General features: G+C 44.8%; 1 protein-coding gene across 1 annotated transcript in view; it reads right to left on the bottom strand.

Annotated features, from left to right (window-relative positions):
• The window catches only part of dnah3 (dynein axonemal heavy chain 3), a 115,173-nt gene that overhangs the window by 83,858 nt on the left and 14,077 nt on the right, over nucleotides 1-17,238 (bottom strand). The window contains exons 4-5 of the mRNA XM_058398519.1: nucleotides 4,003-4,180; nucleotides 3,664-3,859 (exon numbers count right to left, since the gene is read on the bottom strand). Of these exons, the coding sequence (XP_058254502.1) occupies nucleotides 3,664-3,859; nucleotides 4,003-4,180 (374 nt within the window). The remainder of the gene's footprint in view (nucleotides 1-3,663; nucleotides 3,860-4,002; nucleotides 4,181-17,238) is intronic.

The following is a 17,238-nucleotide window of genomic DNA, read 5'->3' as shown; positions in this document are numbered from 1 at the left end:
CCGATAAACACTCTGTCTGAGAAACCTCCCCCATACTTCTGAAACCCGGAGCTGAGCAAACTGAAGAGCTCTGTGAGTCTGGGACATTTTAATAACAAATGCTCTAGATCTTCCATTCTTTGACAGAACCTACACTCCCCTACCACTGCTGTATTCAGGTGTGCCACATGCCTGTCTGTTGCTATTGCCCCGTGAATAATCCTCCACTGTAGATCAGCTGAGTGCTTCTCTATGGGAGGTTTATACTGGGCTCTCCACCTGTCCCTCACCAGGAAGTCCGGTCCTAACAGACCTGGCCACCTCGAAGCTCTCTGCTGTCTCAGTGACTGGAGGTCAGTCATTTTGACTGAGATGTGATGGAGTACTTTTTTTGATACCCGCTGGAAGTCTCCTAGGTGTGGTGTTTTAAAGGTTAAGATGAATCCGCTGGTTTCTTCCTGTTGTTCCTTGCTGATGGCTGGAATGATCGTTATCTTTGGGAGGTCCTGATTGGTTCCTCCATCCTGTTGAAGTCCTCTGGTGATGATGCTTTTGTAGCTACTCGGTAGAGCAGCAAAGATCTCTTCCCTCATTTTTGAGATGAGACGTGTAGACCGCCGGCCTGTCATCACCTTCAGGTCTTCATCAGGTTTCCATCCATGCTGGTCGAGAAGTTGTCCCAGCTTTGTGACGTTGTTTATGAGAACTGCTTGCACACTCGCTGAGGACAACAGTCTGGTTTGGATGAGTGGGTTAAAAAAAAGCGGTTCCTCTAGGGCCCAGTCTTCACTCTCATTCACAGTCCTTTTTGTTCTTAAAATTGTTCTCCAGGTCTGTAGCATTGACCTGTATAATGGAGTGACCCCAGTTAGATTCACCTCCTCACCTTTCAGCAGAAACAGATGTTTATCCAGTACGAGATGACCAGCCTTCTGCAGAATCAGACAGGCAGTGTGAGTCCATGCCAGGTCTTCATGGTACATCAGTCTCTGTGCTGATTGCAGTCTGAAAGCTTGGATTCGGCTTCTGATGTCCACCAGACCTTGTCCTAGGGTTAGGGTTAGGGTTAGGGTTACACCCTTTCCAGCAGGTCCTCCCAGTTCTTGGTCTGGAAATGAGTGGTTCCTAAAAACACCCCCCATACTTTTAACCCTTCTCTTTCCCATTTTAAACCCTTGGGAAGTTTTGGGGAGCCAGCCCCACTCCACTGTCCGGTGATAAAACCTTTGCTTTTCTCCCAGTTTACTCTGGCTGTTGAGGCTTTCTCATAATGCTGAATACATTTATTTAAAACTTCAACGTCTCTCCGTCTTGAAATAAAAAGTGTGATATCACCTGCATAAGCAGACAGATGTACCTTGACAGTTTTTAACACCTTTCATAGTAGTGCCTGAGAGCTCCCTCCTTATCATACATTAGAAAGGGTTCAATGGCCAGGCTATACAGCTGTCCAGACAATGGACATCCCTGTCCGATCCCTCTTGTAACTTTTATAGGAGCGCTAAGTCCTCCGCCCACTTTTAACATCACAGAAACATTGTTGTACAATAACTTAACCAGAGAGATAAAATTATGTCCAAAGTTAAAACTCTTTAAAACATTAAAAAGGTAGCTGTGGTCAACTCTATCAAAAGCCTTTTCCTGGTCTAATGACAGGACACCCAGGTCAAGATCATTAAAAATCCCAAGATCAATGACATCTCTTATTAAAAACAGATTGTCTGTTATTGACCTTTCTGGGATGCAGTATGTTTGGTCCTTGTGAATTATTGTATTTAAAACCTTTGGCCAAGCATTTGGACAGTATTTTGTAGTCCGCGTACAGCAGTGAGACCGGCCTCCAGTTTTTTAAAAGCCCAAGATCGCCCTTCTTCGGCAGGAGTGATAGCACATGCCCACAGCTGGTTGGGAGTGTTTTTTCTTTTAGGCACTTCCTGAAAATCTTTTCCCAGGGTTTCCCAAAAGTGCTGGGAGTCCGTCCACTCCAGGAGATCGTCCAGTGGCTAGCTGCTTCATCGCACTGGTTAGTTCCAGGAGTGAGATCTCTTCCTCCAGAGACGCTCTCTGTTCAGAGTCCAGTTTTGGTAGGTCTTGTAGAAGATTAGCAGTGCTTTCTGGATCGCAGTGTACTGTACAGTGAGGTGTAGAACTCCACTGCCAGGTCTCTCATTTCTTTAATGTCTGTAGTTATTCCCCAATCTGGATGTCATAGGTGGTTCATCTACTGTTTGTGGACACTTTTTTCCTCCATGCCAAAAAAAAGGCACTTGGTGAATCCATATCTTTGACAGAGCAGAAGCGTGATCTGATTAAAGTGTCTCTGACCTGCTCAGACAATAAAAAATCAAGTTCATGTTTTTTGGTGTTTAAGGAGTCACTCATTGCGGTGGTGGTGTCATGGATGAGGTCTCTTTCTATTGCGTTAATGTCCTTTTGTAATTTTTCCATTGATCTCTTGAGTAGTGTGACATGCATAGTTTTGACAAAACATTTTTATTCGTGTTTTTCTTACATCCCACCACAGGCTAAGGTTCTTAAACTCATTTTTTTCCTTCTTCCAGTTTTCCCAAAACAATTTAAAACTATTACAAAAAGAAATGTCCTGCAACATTTTAACATTAAAACTCCAGATGTACCTGGGCTTTGACCTTTGTTTCATGTTAAAAACAACAGTATGTTGTGTACCATGTGATGTATCATGTGATGATCTGTAAAACCATTTGGAGTGATTGATGTGTGAGTTATTCTATTGCTCCACTCTTTTCCTATATATAAACGATCTCACCTGGCTCCACTCAGCTTGTTACCTGTAATTTTAATCCATGTGTATTGTCTTACACCCATATTTCTTTCTCTCCATATATCTATTAACTCAAACTCTGACTATTTTGGATAGAGCTGTACTGGACTGACTGTGATGTTCCAGTGATGCTCCATTCCTGTCTACAATAAAGTCTGTGGTACAGTTCCAGCCCTCCAGCCCCCCAGCCCCTGACGTTACTGATGTTACAGGCATCCCCTCCGTGGGTGGGGACGCCATCGCAACCGCCAACAAAACCTCACAAAACCTCACAAAAATCGCCCCTAATAAAATATTAAATCGCCTTTCAAACTAACCTTTTTATCCAAAAAAAAGCACACCCACACACTCCCAGCATGCACCAAGAGATAGAGAGAGAGAGAGAGAGAGAGTGAGTGAATAAGAGAGAGTGAGTGAGAGAGAGAGAGAGAGAGAGAGAGAGAGAGGCGGGGGAGAGGGAGAGAGAGAGAGAGTGTGAGAGAGAGGGGGGGGGGGAGAGGAGAGAGAGAGAGAGAGAGAGAGAGAGAGAGGGGCGGGGGAGAGGGAGAGAGAGAGAGAGAGAGAGAGAGTGAGAGAGAGGGGGGGAGGGAGAGAGAGAGAGAGAGGGGCTGGTGAAAACACACTGTTGTAAATAATAAAGTCATGCTTTAAAAATAACAAACAAACAAACAAATAAATAAATCATCAACATCTTGCTATAAGAGGAATTAAAGACTTTGGTGTAGTAACTGTAACTCTCATCAAAGTTCATGTAGCGCCTCAAAGCATCTGAGATAGCGAGTCTTTAATCTCTCTGACACTACACCTCATTATTCTACACATCATCATCTGAGAGGAGAGGATGATGATGGTGATGAAGGTTACAGAACACAGCTCTGATTTACTTGTTGATCCAGAGTTGCTGTAGCTGCTGCATTATGGGATTGAGAGTGAACAGGTTCTGAGTGCACCAGGTGTGGGCATGTCTGTAAGAGTCGGACCAGGGAACCGGAGCGCAGATCACACGCTGAGGGAAAGGGCGTGGAATGCTGGAGATGGACAGCCTCTTCCTCTGCTGCTCGTCCATCAGGATGTAATCCACTGCACACAGATGGAAACACACACACACACACGTTACACACTCACTTTTGTAAAGATGAGCTGAGAGGAGATGGCCACATGCACCACACTGACCGTAGAAATTGCAGTGTGTGTAGTGTGTGTGTAGTGTGTGTGTAATTTACCTATGCTTTTGCGCATGCTGAAATTAAAATCACTCTTTACTTCCTCCAAAAGATTCTGCAGCATCTGTTTGCCGTGGGTAGAGGCAGGAAGGAGCTTAAGGATGTTGGTGATGTGGTCAGGAGGCAGAGGGGTGACCACATCCTCCTGAAGACCACTGCTGATGTAGTACATATACCTCTAAAACAGTGGGGGGGGGAGACAGGAAGAGACAGAAAGAGAGAGAGAGAGAGACAGGAAGAGACAGAGAGAGCGAGAGAGAGAGAGAGCGAGAGAGAGAGAGAGATACAGGGAGAGAGAGAGAGAGAGAATTTGAATTTTAAAAAACCTTTTAAAAAACTTTATTAGGTTACATGGATACCATGATAAACAGAAAAAAAAGCATCATATCATACCATCAAGGGCGGAGGAAAACAAATACAGAAAAAAATCATTGAAATAAATAAAAAGAAAAAGAATGAGAAAGAAAAGGCTATTTAAAAAAAAACACCTTAGCAGAATAGGAAATCCATCAGAAATGAAAACATAAGTTATTATTCTCATTAACATAACATTTCATTTCTACCCCAAATCTCCATGAACACATGCAGCTTCCCAACTAGAGCACAGTACGCATGTTTGACTCTGAGCCTCACAGCTACTAATCCCTTAAACATAGCTACTACATCGACTGCAGCCTGTCCTGATATTTTGTTTTTCCTTGATTTTCAAATTGACAGTTTCGCTGTTCCAGATAAAAAATTGAGCAGAACTACAGTATACTTTTGTTTTGCTGTATATTTTGGCCTGAAAATAAAAACCTGAAGGAAGAAGACACCACCTATACCTGAAAACCAGCGTTCCAGCAAAAGAAACAGATTTTTTTGCCGTGTGCATTCTAAAAAGAGGTGAAACAGATTCAGACCTTAGGCAAAAAGGACAACCGTCCCCCACACTAGGATCAAGGTGCACCCGATGTGTTTGTGGCTATCGCCCCATGTACTCCACTGGAAGTCGCCTGTCCATTTATCTATCGGACGATTGTACAGGGACTGCCAGCTGCTTTTAGGGGAAGAGTTGTTACCACAATACTCAGTCCACCTACTAGCTGGAACTCCTGCTAGGGACTGTGCATGCCACACCTTTACACAGAGCATGTACAGAGCTTTCTTCCCAGCCAGCTCGAAGGTGCACAGAGTGGTGAAAGAAAGGATCAGTCTCTCATCCTCTTGCCGTTCTTCTACAGCTGCGCTGATGTTCAGTGTAGGGAACTCATACTGACCTCCCTCTCTCCACTGGTCAATAACAGTTGGGTCATTCAGGAACTCCTGGTAGGCAGCAGACAGTGACCCCACTGTCTCTGCTGCCAGTTGGTCCAGTAGTCACAGGGACCTGATCCCAGTCCTTTCCCTGACAGCTGCCCACCCTGTGCTCACAATGTGGCCTAGCATTGTAAAACCAGAAGCTCTTAGACATGAGCACAGGCTGGCTGAACACAAGACCCTTGAGTTGAGGAGATGGTTGTTGAGTAGAGCCTCCTCCAGCAGCCATGTTCCTGCTGTTGTGTCAGGTATAGGCTAGAAAAGGAAAGAACTCTCCAAGTCTGTTCCTCGTAAGTTCATCAGGAACAAGTGCTTATTACCTGCCTTTCTGAGAAGCACAGTGGCCGTGTCTTTCCAGGACACTGAGCTGTGGTATAGCAGCTTCTGGGCTGCTTGGAGCCTGAAGATCATTATCCTGGACCTGATGTCTACCAATCCTTGTCCACCTTCTTGTACTGGTAGATGCAGTACAGCAGCTTGAACCCAGTGCTGGCCTGACCAGAAGAAGCTCATCAGCTGCCTCTGCACTTCTTGCACGAGTCCTGCATCTAGACAATTTGGTGCACACTCTCTCCACTATGCCATCCCAATTCTGTTTTTAGAAATTATCTGTTCCCATAAAGACACCTAATATTTTTAGTCCATTTGCACCCCACTTCAACTTTTCTGGCAGTACTGGAAGTTGGCCAAGCTGTACCTAACCTGCCCATAAAGCCTCGCTTTTGTCCCAGTTCACTTTAGTTGAAGAAGCATTCTGGTAGACCTGGAGTGCAGCACTTAGGTTTTTGATGTCTTGATCACAAGTAATAAAAACTGTGACATTGTCTGCATCTGCAGAAATTGACAAGTTTGGGCCCTGAAGCCCACCATGCACATGGAACCCTGATAGTCTCTGTCTAAGGTAAAACAGTAGTGGTTCTATTGCCAAAGCATATAGCTGACCAGACAATGGACAGCCTTGCCCTCAACCTGTTACAACCTATACATTTAGATAGGATCTTGTAGTCTGTGGTCAAAAATGCCACTGGTCTCCAATTTTTTAATAGGGACATATCTCCCTTTTTAGGTAGTAAAGACAGAGCTGGTAAGAAACCTTCCCTACTGCATTCATGCAACACTTCAAAGAAGTCCCCCCAAATGCAGTTCCAAAAATGCTTAAAAGATTCTGAGAGTAAACCATCAATCCCCGGTGACCGGCCTGAGCAAAGCTGATTCACAGCAGTGGTGAGTTACTCCGTTGTGAGGTCAGAGTCTAATGCAGCTTATGATTCAGAGTCTATTTGAGGAAGTCCGAGTGTAAGTTGTTCAGTGCAGTTTAAGTCACAGTCCTCAGCAGTGTAAAGGCCAGAGTACAAATCCACAGCAAGCTTTTCTGTGATATCAGTGTGATTTCTGTGATATCAGTGGTCACTCTGCCATCAGGAAGATGGAGACAGACCATCTGTCTGTGCTGTGCAGTCGAGCATTCAAGGTTAAAGAAGAAGGCACTTTGTGTGTCCATATCTTCAAGAGTTGTAAAGCGAGATCTCACAAGTGCTCCCTTCACTCTTTTATCCAGATCTGAGCCCAGCTCCTTTTTCCTTTGATGCAGGGTCCTTAGTAGACTGGGATCATGTAAACCAGTCAAGTGATTTTCAATGTTCATTATTTCACTTTCAAGGGCTTTGATTGCTTGCTTCACCTTGGTGCTTGAATTGGCAGTGTGCTGTTGACATAGCAGCCTGATCTCCACCTTCCCAAAGTCCCACCACTGTCTCAGGTTCTCAAAGTCATTCTTTTTGGTTTTCCAGTGTTCCCAGAAGCATTGAAAATGCTCACAGAAATCAGCATCCTGTAATAACTTGGTGTTAAAATGCCAAAAAGAGGATCTGCTAGTGAACTGTGACACAATTATCATGAAAGAGGCTAACTGGTGATCGGAGAAACCTACTGGAGAAGTGGTGCAGTCAATAACTCTACTGCTGAACTGTTTTGATATGTACAGTAGATCCTATCTAGCCGTGCTGCACAACTTTGAAAGACAGACAGAATGAATGAATGAAACAGCCTTTATTTGTCACATATACATTACAGCACAGTGCATTCTTTCTTTGCATATCCCATCCTTGGAGGTTGGGGTCAGAGCGCAGGGTCAGCCATGATACGGCGCCCCCTGGAGCAGAGAGGGTTAAGGGCCTTGCTCAAGGGCCCAATAGTGGCAACTTGGTGGTGCTGGGGCTTGAACCCCTGATCTTCCGGTCAACAACCCAGAGCCTTAACCACTTGAGCCACCACTGCCCCCGAAGATTGTGTGTGTGTGTGTGTGTGTGGGGCTCCTCAGTATTGCGTTCTAACGTAAAGTCTACTGTGCAGTTCCAATCCCCTCCTATAACAAAATCCCCTTCATTACCACACTGTTTTAATGCATTGCTTAGCTTTTAAAGAAAATAATCCGCTCAAGCCCTACATTTGGTGCATAGACATTAATAAAATGAAAAACAACACCTTTAATTTCAGCTTTGGTTACTATCAAGCGGCCTTTGACTACTTCTTCAACCTTTAAGATTTTAGCAGTTTTAGAAAATAAAGTAGCCACTCCTGCACTGAGATTAGTGCTGTGACTGAGTGTGCACTGTCCCTCCCACCACATTGTCCACTCAACTTCATTATTTATATCACTGTGTTACCTGAAGAAAAATCACATCCAGTCTCTTTTGTTGTATAATCTCACCCACTACAGCTCTTTTATGTCTGTCCCTTCCACCATTGATATTAAGGGAGCCGATCCTTAGCATCTCCGTGTTAAAATGGGAAAGGAAAAACAGAAAACAGAGCAGAAAGTGGAGCAAAGCCACCGATTTTATAAACTTTTTAGTCACTTGTCTTCCAAAAGTCTAATCTAGAAAGTTATTAACTTCGTCTAAACTGTAGAGCGATTCTTCTACCTGAGAGGAGCTTTCTGAAACATCTTCTAGGCCCTCAATAGACTCCTGTGACATGTCAATTTCACTTTCAGTAGCACAAGCTGCAGTCTCACCTTGATCAGACAATACATCATCCACTGTAGAATCACCGGTATTTAACATATCAGACCACAAGTCACTCTTAACTTTTACATCCGATATTGACTCATTATGCAAGACGTCATCGCTAACGGAAGGTATAGTACTTTCTGTATCTATAACACTGTGTACAGCAGCGTCTCAACAGTCTGACTTACCTCCACTCGCTCGGTTGTCTTTACCCGATTGGTCACTTGTCTAGATGCCCTATCCTCCTCCATGGTGTCAGTAACTGCGTAAATCATAAAAGTTCTCCCTCCGTGCTTCACACGGAAGGAGATATCCAGCGTGGTTTCTGGCGATTCCAGAAACATAAACACTTGTCTCCTAAATGATGTGACATGTTGTAGAGCAGGATGTGTACAGCCCAGAGAAATCTTTTTAAAAGCGCTTGCGATTTTACCGAAGCTTATATGTTTTTATTTACTGATTTTGACACTCTAGCGCTTCATTAGGGAGAAAAGGTGGACAATTAGAGATGGTAATTTTTACAGATGGGATAGACAATGGCGAAATCTGTACATATTTACCTTTAACCACTATTCCATTCACTGCCAGCTCGCTGACTAAGCGTTGTTCTTTTAAAAACAACAACCGCTTTGTTCATGCGGGAGGCGGAAATAATGTTCTCAAAACTAACTTTCTCACCAAGCGGTATAAGGACATCCTCCAACATGACACTCTCTTCAGGTACACACCTGAAGCCATGGTGGAGAGATCACAGTCTCCGCTATAAAAAGCACAAATAGTCAAGTCAGCACAAAACCCTGACCCAGTCACACACAATTAAGAGGGAGAAAGGAAAAAAACAGATGTGAACTGGTATCCTGCTCTCACCGACAGCTTCTCACCCTGCACTGCACTCACCCAACTCCCAGCATGCAACAGAGAGAGAGAGAGACAGGGAGAGAGAGAGAGAGAGAGAGAGAGAGAGAAAGAGAGAGAGGGAGACAGGGAGAGAGAGAGAGAGAGAGAGAGAGAGAGAGAGAGAGAGAGAGAGAGAGAGACAGAGACAGGGAGAGAGAGAGAGAGAGAGAGAGAGACTTTCTTTTGACTTTTTATGCATCTTTATTTACACAAGTCACATATAAAAGTCACAGTGACTTAATAAATAAATAAGTAAATAAATAAATACATATTAAAATAAATGTCAATAAATTATTTTAAATATAAGTGATTAGTTTAGTTCTGCTGCAAAGTTAAGTTTCCTTTCTGCAACAGAACACAACACATTCTCCCAACACCACACACATTTAAACACATCCAAGTCATTCATACTTTTATAAAAATTAAAATCAATTGAAATTCTAGATTTCATCAGCCTTTTCAGGATTTTTATGGCGTCACAGTCAGTGCTTTGTGCAATTTGGTTTTTCCGGCTCAGGTATATCGCCATTTTGGCCTGACCAAATATAAAATTAATCAGTTGACACCTGAACCGGTGTTTTCTGACAAACTTAAAACCAAAAATAAAACACTGAAAAGTAAAAACAACATTAAAAGACCTTAAAATGCTCCGTAAAAACACAAACAGTGGAAGTAATCTGGAGCAGTGAATAAAAGCATGAAAAACTGTTTCTCTCTGTGAACAAAAAGGACAATCATGTGCAACATCAGGATTTAGAACAGAAATAAAAGAGTTCACAGAGATAATACAGTGTAAAATCCTCCATTGGAGGTCAGCAGATTTTTTAGTTAACGGTGGTTTATACAGTGCGTCCACTCTGGTTTAAAATCATCAGTAAAACCATGTACACTTCTCCATGGGGTGTCCACCCTCCCACTCAGCTTCTTCTTATTTAAAACCTTTACACACGCTCTGTAGAGCAGCTTCCCCGACACTGACCCAAAGTCCATCTCCCCTTCACCCCGGCACTCCAGGAGGGGGCCTGCACACCCGTCGAGGTCAGGAGCGATGTTCAGCTGGGGAAAGGGTTCGTCCTCTGTAGGACCAGTCTCTGTGTGTGAATAGTCCATTAGCTGAACACGCTCCTCTGATGTCAATGCAGATTTCCAGCGGTGTAGGAGCTGATTGACAACACGCAGGGACCGCAGTCCCATACGCGCTGCCAGGTCCTCTGCCCTCGACAAGTCCGACCCCGCGATGTTCACAAGCTCCCGGAGCGTTATAATCCCTGAGGAGATGAGAGTTCTGGACAGTGCAGGGACGGTCACACTGGAGATGTCCAGTCTCCCGCCATACACCAGAGGTTCCTCCAGCAGCCAGTGTAGTGTTCTACAGCCCTTGTTCTGTTTCTTAAAACAGTTCCAAATTTTAAAAAGTCCACGGTAAAAGGCTGGTAGTCCAGAAATGTCCAGCATTTTTGTGTCCATTAAAAACAGCGCTCTGTCCAGCCCCAGTCCTTGAACTGTGCGTAATAATCCACTGGCTGCTGCTCTCCATACTAAGTCTCCGGGTCCAGTGAGGAGCCTCTGGATGAACTGGAGGCGGAAGGCTGCGGCTCTGCTGGACAGCTGGACCAGCCCCTGTCCTCCTTCGGCAGATGAAGCACACTCTGTGGAATCCAGTGTAGACCGTCCCAGAAGAAGTCCACCAGCAGGGCCTGGATGTTTGCCAGCAGGTTCGGCGGCGGATCCACGCATGCCAGCTTGTGCCAGAGGGACGACGTGGCGAAGTTGTTGATGACCAGCGTTCTCCCCCTGTAGGACATCTTTGGAACCAGCTGCTTCCACCTGCTCAGTCTGCCCTTCACGTGCTCTACAGAACCTTCCCAGTTTTTACTTAAAAACTCATTGTTCCCCAGGTAGACACCCAAGTATTTAAAACCACCTCTTTTCCACGCTAAGCCTCCTGGTAGTGACGGTTGCCCACTTTCCCACTCCCCAACTAAAATGGCTTCACTTTTAGACCAGTTAACCTTGGCGGAGGATAAAATTTGAAAGTCATTTAAAATATCAGTTAAAACATTGACATCATTTTGTGTGTTTATCATCACTACCAGATCATCTGCATAAGCTGATAAACATATTGAGGCATTAGCATGTGGCATATTAAAACCAGAGAGATTACTTCTTAACTTATTTAAAAGAGGTTCAATAGCTAGAGAGTACAACATTCCAGAGAGGGAACAGCCCTGCCTGATCCCTCTGTACACTCTAAAAGGAGCACATAAACCACCGTTAACCTTCAGTACACTCTCAATGTCACTGTACAACACCCTGATCATGGCTATAAAACCTGGGTTGAACCCGAAGGCTTCCAGCACCTTCCACAAATATTCATGTTCAACCCGGTCAAAAGCCTTTTCCTGATCTAGAGAAATCAGACCAGTCTTTAAGCCCAATAGCCTGGAGACGTCCAAAATGTCACGAATTAGATACACATTATCGAATATGGACCTATCAGGCACACAGTACGTCTGGTCCTGGTGAATGAGCTGCTCCATTACCTTAGTCAGTCTCGAGGCTAATGCTTTTGAGAGCAGCTTGCAGTCAGTGCACAGTAGTGAGACCGGGCACCAGTTCTTCAGGTGGGTCAGGTCTCCCTTCTTCGGTAGCAGGGTCAGGACGGCCCTCCTGCAGCTCAACGGGAGTTCACCTCTCCGTACACTGTCCCGTAGGACATCCAGCACGTCCTGCCCTATGACGGCCCAGAATGCCTTGTAGAACTCGACAGGGAGACCGTCTATACCTGACGCCCGTCCATTCTCCATCCCCTGGAGAGCCTCATGAACCTCCTCCAGCGTCAGCTCCCTGTACAGCTCTCTGGAGACTTGCTCAGAGAGCTTTGGCAGGTCCATGAGGAAGCTGTCCTCCACCGCTTGTGCCCCTGACCACTCACTGCTGTACAGCTTCGAGTAGAAGCTTACTGTCTGCTGGCGAATTTCAGTGGGCTCAGATACGAGATCCCCTGATTCTGTTCGCACAGCATGTATAAATCTTTTCTGTCCATTCTTCTGCTCTAAACTGAAAAAGAACTTTGAAGGAGCATCCATCTCAGCAGCGCTTTTAAAGCGTGAGCGGACCAGCGCCCCCATTTTCGTTGTCGTTCATTTTGGATTTTTTACGTTTGAGGGCTTCAACATGCCCTCGATTTCCAGTGGCCTCCAAACGCTGGAGCTCTACTATTTCTATCTCCAGAGCTTTCAGAGATCTAACAATGTCTCTTGTGACATTGAGAGTGTACTGTTGACAGAATTCTTTGACTTTTCCCACCACAACTGAAGTGAACTAAAAGCTGCCTTCTCATGTTTAAAACAATTCCATAAAAAAATAAAAGACTCAATAAAAGACTAAAATTAGCATCTTCTAAAAGAGCAGTGTTAAAATGCCAGTAGGCACTCCTAGGTTTAACCTTCTCTTTAGTAATAGTATACTGGACCATGCTGTGGTCAGAGATACCTACTGGAACAATAAAACACTTTGTAAAAAACGTCAGCTGATGCTTAAAACCATAAAAACGATCTAATCTCACAAGGGAGAGTGTGTTATCTATGGCATGGGCCCACGTGTACTGTCTCTTGTTCTTATGAAAAGTTCTCCATATGTCGCTCAAGTTGTGGGCCTCCACCATCTCCCACAGATGCTTACGGGAAGCCATGTGAGGTTCTGTGTGGTTCCGGTCTAAAATATCTGTAGTACAGTTAAAATCTCCACCCAGAATTAAAATCTCTGCAGTGTTGCAGTCAGCAATAACATTGTTCAGTGTGTCTAAAAACATCATCCTCTCCACTGCACTGGTGGGAGTGTACACACAGATAAAAACTAAAACCTCATTCTCATAAAAAGTTTTCACTTTTAAAAGCCTTCCATTTAAAAATTCTTCAACTGAATAAGAACAAGGAATAAAACTGTGAGTAAAGAGCAAGGCGACTCCACCACTGAGCGTTGTGTTATGGCTTAAAATCACCAACCCATCCCACTCCTTCACCCAATCAGCAGCATTGCTGGTATCACTGTGGGTTTCCTGCAGCATGGCAACGTCAATGTGCTTCTGCTTTAAAACTTCATACAGTTTAGCTCTCTTGATTTGCTCTCTTGCCCCATTAATATTTAAACTCGCAATATTAACTCCTTTCATAAAAATAAATAAAATAAATAAAATTAAACAGAGGGTAAAAACCACTCTACCATAAAAAAACACCACATTAGTCATCATCAGAGTTTTCCTTATTCACTCTTGTGATCAGTTTCTTCAGACGGAAAATTTCAACATCAATGAATGCACCTTCTCTTCTGAAGAACTTCACGTCGTGAATAAACTGCTTACGGTCTGGGAAAAACTCTTCCAATGCTACATTTTTCTGCCATTTGGTGTTCCTTAAAAACTCTTTAATATCATCAACACTGTACACAACATTAACCTGTTCCTCCTGAGAATCGAACATTAAAACAGAGTCTGACATGCAGTCATCACTGTCTGATTCTCGTTCCTCCATCTTTGTGTCCTTTTTTGCCTGGTTTTTTCCCCGTCCCTTACCTTGCTTTTTCCTTTTATTCGGCACTTTAAAGATGGGCTCATCCACCATGTCCACGTCTCACCCGTCCCCCTGCACTGGTGTAGTGTCCGGTGTTTCCGGGAGTTCGCTCTGCACCTCCGTGCCTGCCTCTGCCAGCGCAGGCAGCTCCAGCACTGCTCCAGAACCCACTGAGCTCTTCTCAGTGGAGCACGGCTTCTCCCGGTCCGGTTGAGCTGAGCATGGCTCTTCCGCGGCCGGTTCGGCCGTGCATGGCTTTTCCGGGGCTGTTGCAGCTCCAGTGGGCTTCTGGGTTGCAGGCTGGGCTTGGGGCTCACTCTCTTTCGGTTCTGGTGCAGCAGCAGCTCCGGGGCCCTCAGCAGCCGGCCGAACTGTAGCCGCAGGGGGAACGACCCCAGCCGACTGAGCTGCGTCCTGCCCCGGTCGCTCAGAAACACCGGGGTCACTCTGCCTCTCAGGGCAGGCCCGAGCAAGATGACCAGTTTTTCCACATTTAAAACACTTAATATCTGTATCAGAAGAAACAAACAGATTGTAGTCAAAGCCTTCAACTCTGAATTTAAAAACGGCATTCAGCTCTTCCACACCTTCTTTAAAAACCATGAAGACCATTCTTCTAAAAGAAACCAAGTGTTTAACCAGTGGGGACTTACAGCCAAGAGGGATTCTCTTAATGGGGGAGACAATTCGCCCATACCGAGACAGTTCTTTACAGATAGCTTCATCTGAAATAAAAGGAGGGACGTTGGACAACAAGACTTTCTTAGCTGGGGAACTGAGGGGAGAAACCAGTATTTGCTCATTATTAACAATGATGCCTTTCTGAATCAGATTTCTGACTTTCTCAACATTATTCAGAAACACCACAATGGCCACACTGTTCATTCTGGAGGCAGAGGCAATGTTCTCATGCTCCACCACGTTACCGACTGCCAAACAACAAGACACCGCGCCGGACACACAACACGGACACCGCGCCGGACACACAACACGGACACCGCGCCGGACACACAACACGGACACCGCGCCGGACACACAACACGGACACCGCGCCGGACACACAACACGGACACCGCGCCGGACACACAACACGGACACCGCGCGGACACACAACACGGACACCGCGCCGGACACACAACACGGACACGCGCCGGACGCACAACACTGGCACCGGGCCGGACCCACAACACGGACACCGTGCGGACACACAACACGGACACCGTGCCGGCGAGTCAAACTCTCACACAACCTCGCGGTCGGATCCGCCATAACCACGCTTCACCGACACGCTACTCACACACACCTGCACACACACACGCGCACACACACACACACACACACAGTTATTGTCCGCACACACTCGCTCACACACACAATAAGTATGTTAATATTCCGAGATTTTAAACGGAAAAGAATTGCACTTTAGTGCCGAAAAAATTGGCAAAACGCCAACCGCTCTCACGCGCTCCACACGCCACACTCGCCTCTCCGCCGCGCATGCGCAGAGAGAGAGAGAGAGAGAGACAGAGAGAGAGAGAGAGAGAGAGATAGACAGACAGAGAGAGAGAGAGAGAGAGAGAGAGAGAGAGAGAGAGAGAGAGAGAGAGAGAGAGAGAGAGAGAGAGAGAGAGAGAGAAAGAGAGAGAGAGAGAGGTTTGACCGAACCTTTATTATGACATCAAGGACAAATTAGTGAAAATAGAGTTGTATCCAAAAAAAAGTCCTTACATTAAGGAAACAAAATACATTAAATACCATAAATACGATAGAAATGTGATAAAAGATAAAAACTGTGATACTATAAAAAAAATAAAAACACATTTAAAATGTAACCACTAGCTCATCATCATGAAGATCACATAACACCTGATTTAGAGTCCAGACCTCAGGGACACGCCCACATTGTTGTTGAGTTTATAAAATGAAAAGTCCACCTTCTTCCTTTCACTAAACCTGTAAACATCCTCACTGGATCTGTACACTTCAGCTCCACCCCTCTGTTTTTACCAGTTTTCCAGATAGCAAGCTTAGCTGTCCCTATCAGGTCATTTAACAGACACACCTTTCACCTGCTGGAGTAACGCTAAGCTGAGCAAACTGAAGAGCTCTGTGAGTCTGGGACATTTTAATAACAAATGCTCTAGATCTTCCATTCTTTGACAGAACCTACACTCCCCTACCACTGCTGTATTCAGGTGTGCCACATGCCTGTCTGTTGCTATTGCCCCGTGAATAATCCTCCACTGTAGATCAGCTGAGTGCTTCTCTATGGGAGGTTTATACTGGGCTCTCCACCTGTCCCTCACCAGGAAGTCCGGTCCTAACAGACCTGGCCACCTCGAAGCTCTCTGCTGTCTCAGTGACTGGAGGTCAGTCATTTTGACTGAGATGTGATGGAGTACTTTTTTTGATACCCACTGGAAGTCTCCTAGGTGTGGTGTTTTAAAGGTTAAGATGAATCCGCTGGTTTCTTCCTGTTGTTCCTTGCTGATGGCTGGAATGATCGTTATCTTTGGGAGGTCCTGATTGGTTCCTCCATCCTGTTGAAGTCCTCTGGTGATGATGCTTTTGTAGCTACTCGGTAGAGCAGCAAAGATCTCTTCCCTCATTTTTGAGATGAGACGTGTAGACCGCTGGCCTGTCATCACCTTCAGGTCTTCATCAGGTTTCCATCCATGCTGGTCGAGAAGTTTTTCCTCCACTTTTCATTCACTTTTTTCCTCCATGCCAAAAAAAAGGCACTTGGTGAATCCATATCTTTGACAGAGCAGAAGCGTGATCTGATTAAAGTGTCTCTGACCTGCTCAGACAATAAAAAATCAAGTTCATGTTTTTTGGTGTTTAAGGAGTCACTCATTGCGGTGGTGGTGTCATGGATGAGGTCTCTTTCTATTGCGTTAATGTCCTTTTGTAATTTTTCCATTGATCTCTTGAGTAGTGTGACATGCATAGTTTTGACAAAACATTTTTATTCGTGTTTTTCTTACATCCCACCACAGGCTAAGGTTCTTAAACTCATTTTTTTCCTTCTTCCAGTTTTCCCAAAACAATTTAAAACTATTACAAAAAGAAATGTCCTGCAACATTTTAACATTAAAACTCCAGATGTACCTGGGCTTTGACCTTTGTTTCATGTTAAAAACAACAGTATGTTGTGTACCATGTGATGTATCATGTGATGATCTGTAAAACCATTTGGAGTGATTGATGTGTGAGTTATTCTATTGCTCCACTCTTTTCCTATATATAAACGATCTCACCTGGCTCCACTCAGCTTGTTACCTGTAATTTTAATCCATGTGTATTGTCTTACACCCATATTTCTTTCTCTCCATATATCTATTAACTCAAACTCTGACTATTTTGGATAGAGCTGTACTGGACTGACTGTGAGGCTCCTCTCCGTTCCTGTCTACAATAAAGTCGGTGGTACAGTTCCAGTCCCCCCCCCAAAACTA

Source organism: Hemibagrus wyckioides, linkage group LG01 (assembly GCF_019097595.1).
Source record: "Hemibagrus wyckioides isolate EC202008001 linkage group LG01, SWU_Hwy_1.0, whole genome shotgun sequence".
Taxonomy (NCBI): domain Eukaryota; kingdom Metazoa; phylum Chordata; class Actinopteri; order Siluriformes; family Bagridae; genus Hemibagrus; species Hemibagrus wyckioides.
The sequence above is the reverse complement of the archived record's forward strand: the minus strand, read 5'-3'. Positions and strand labels throughout refer to the sequence as shown.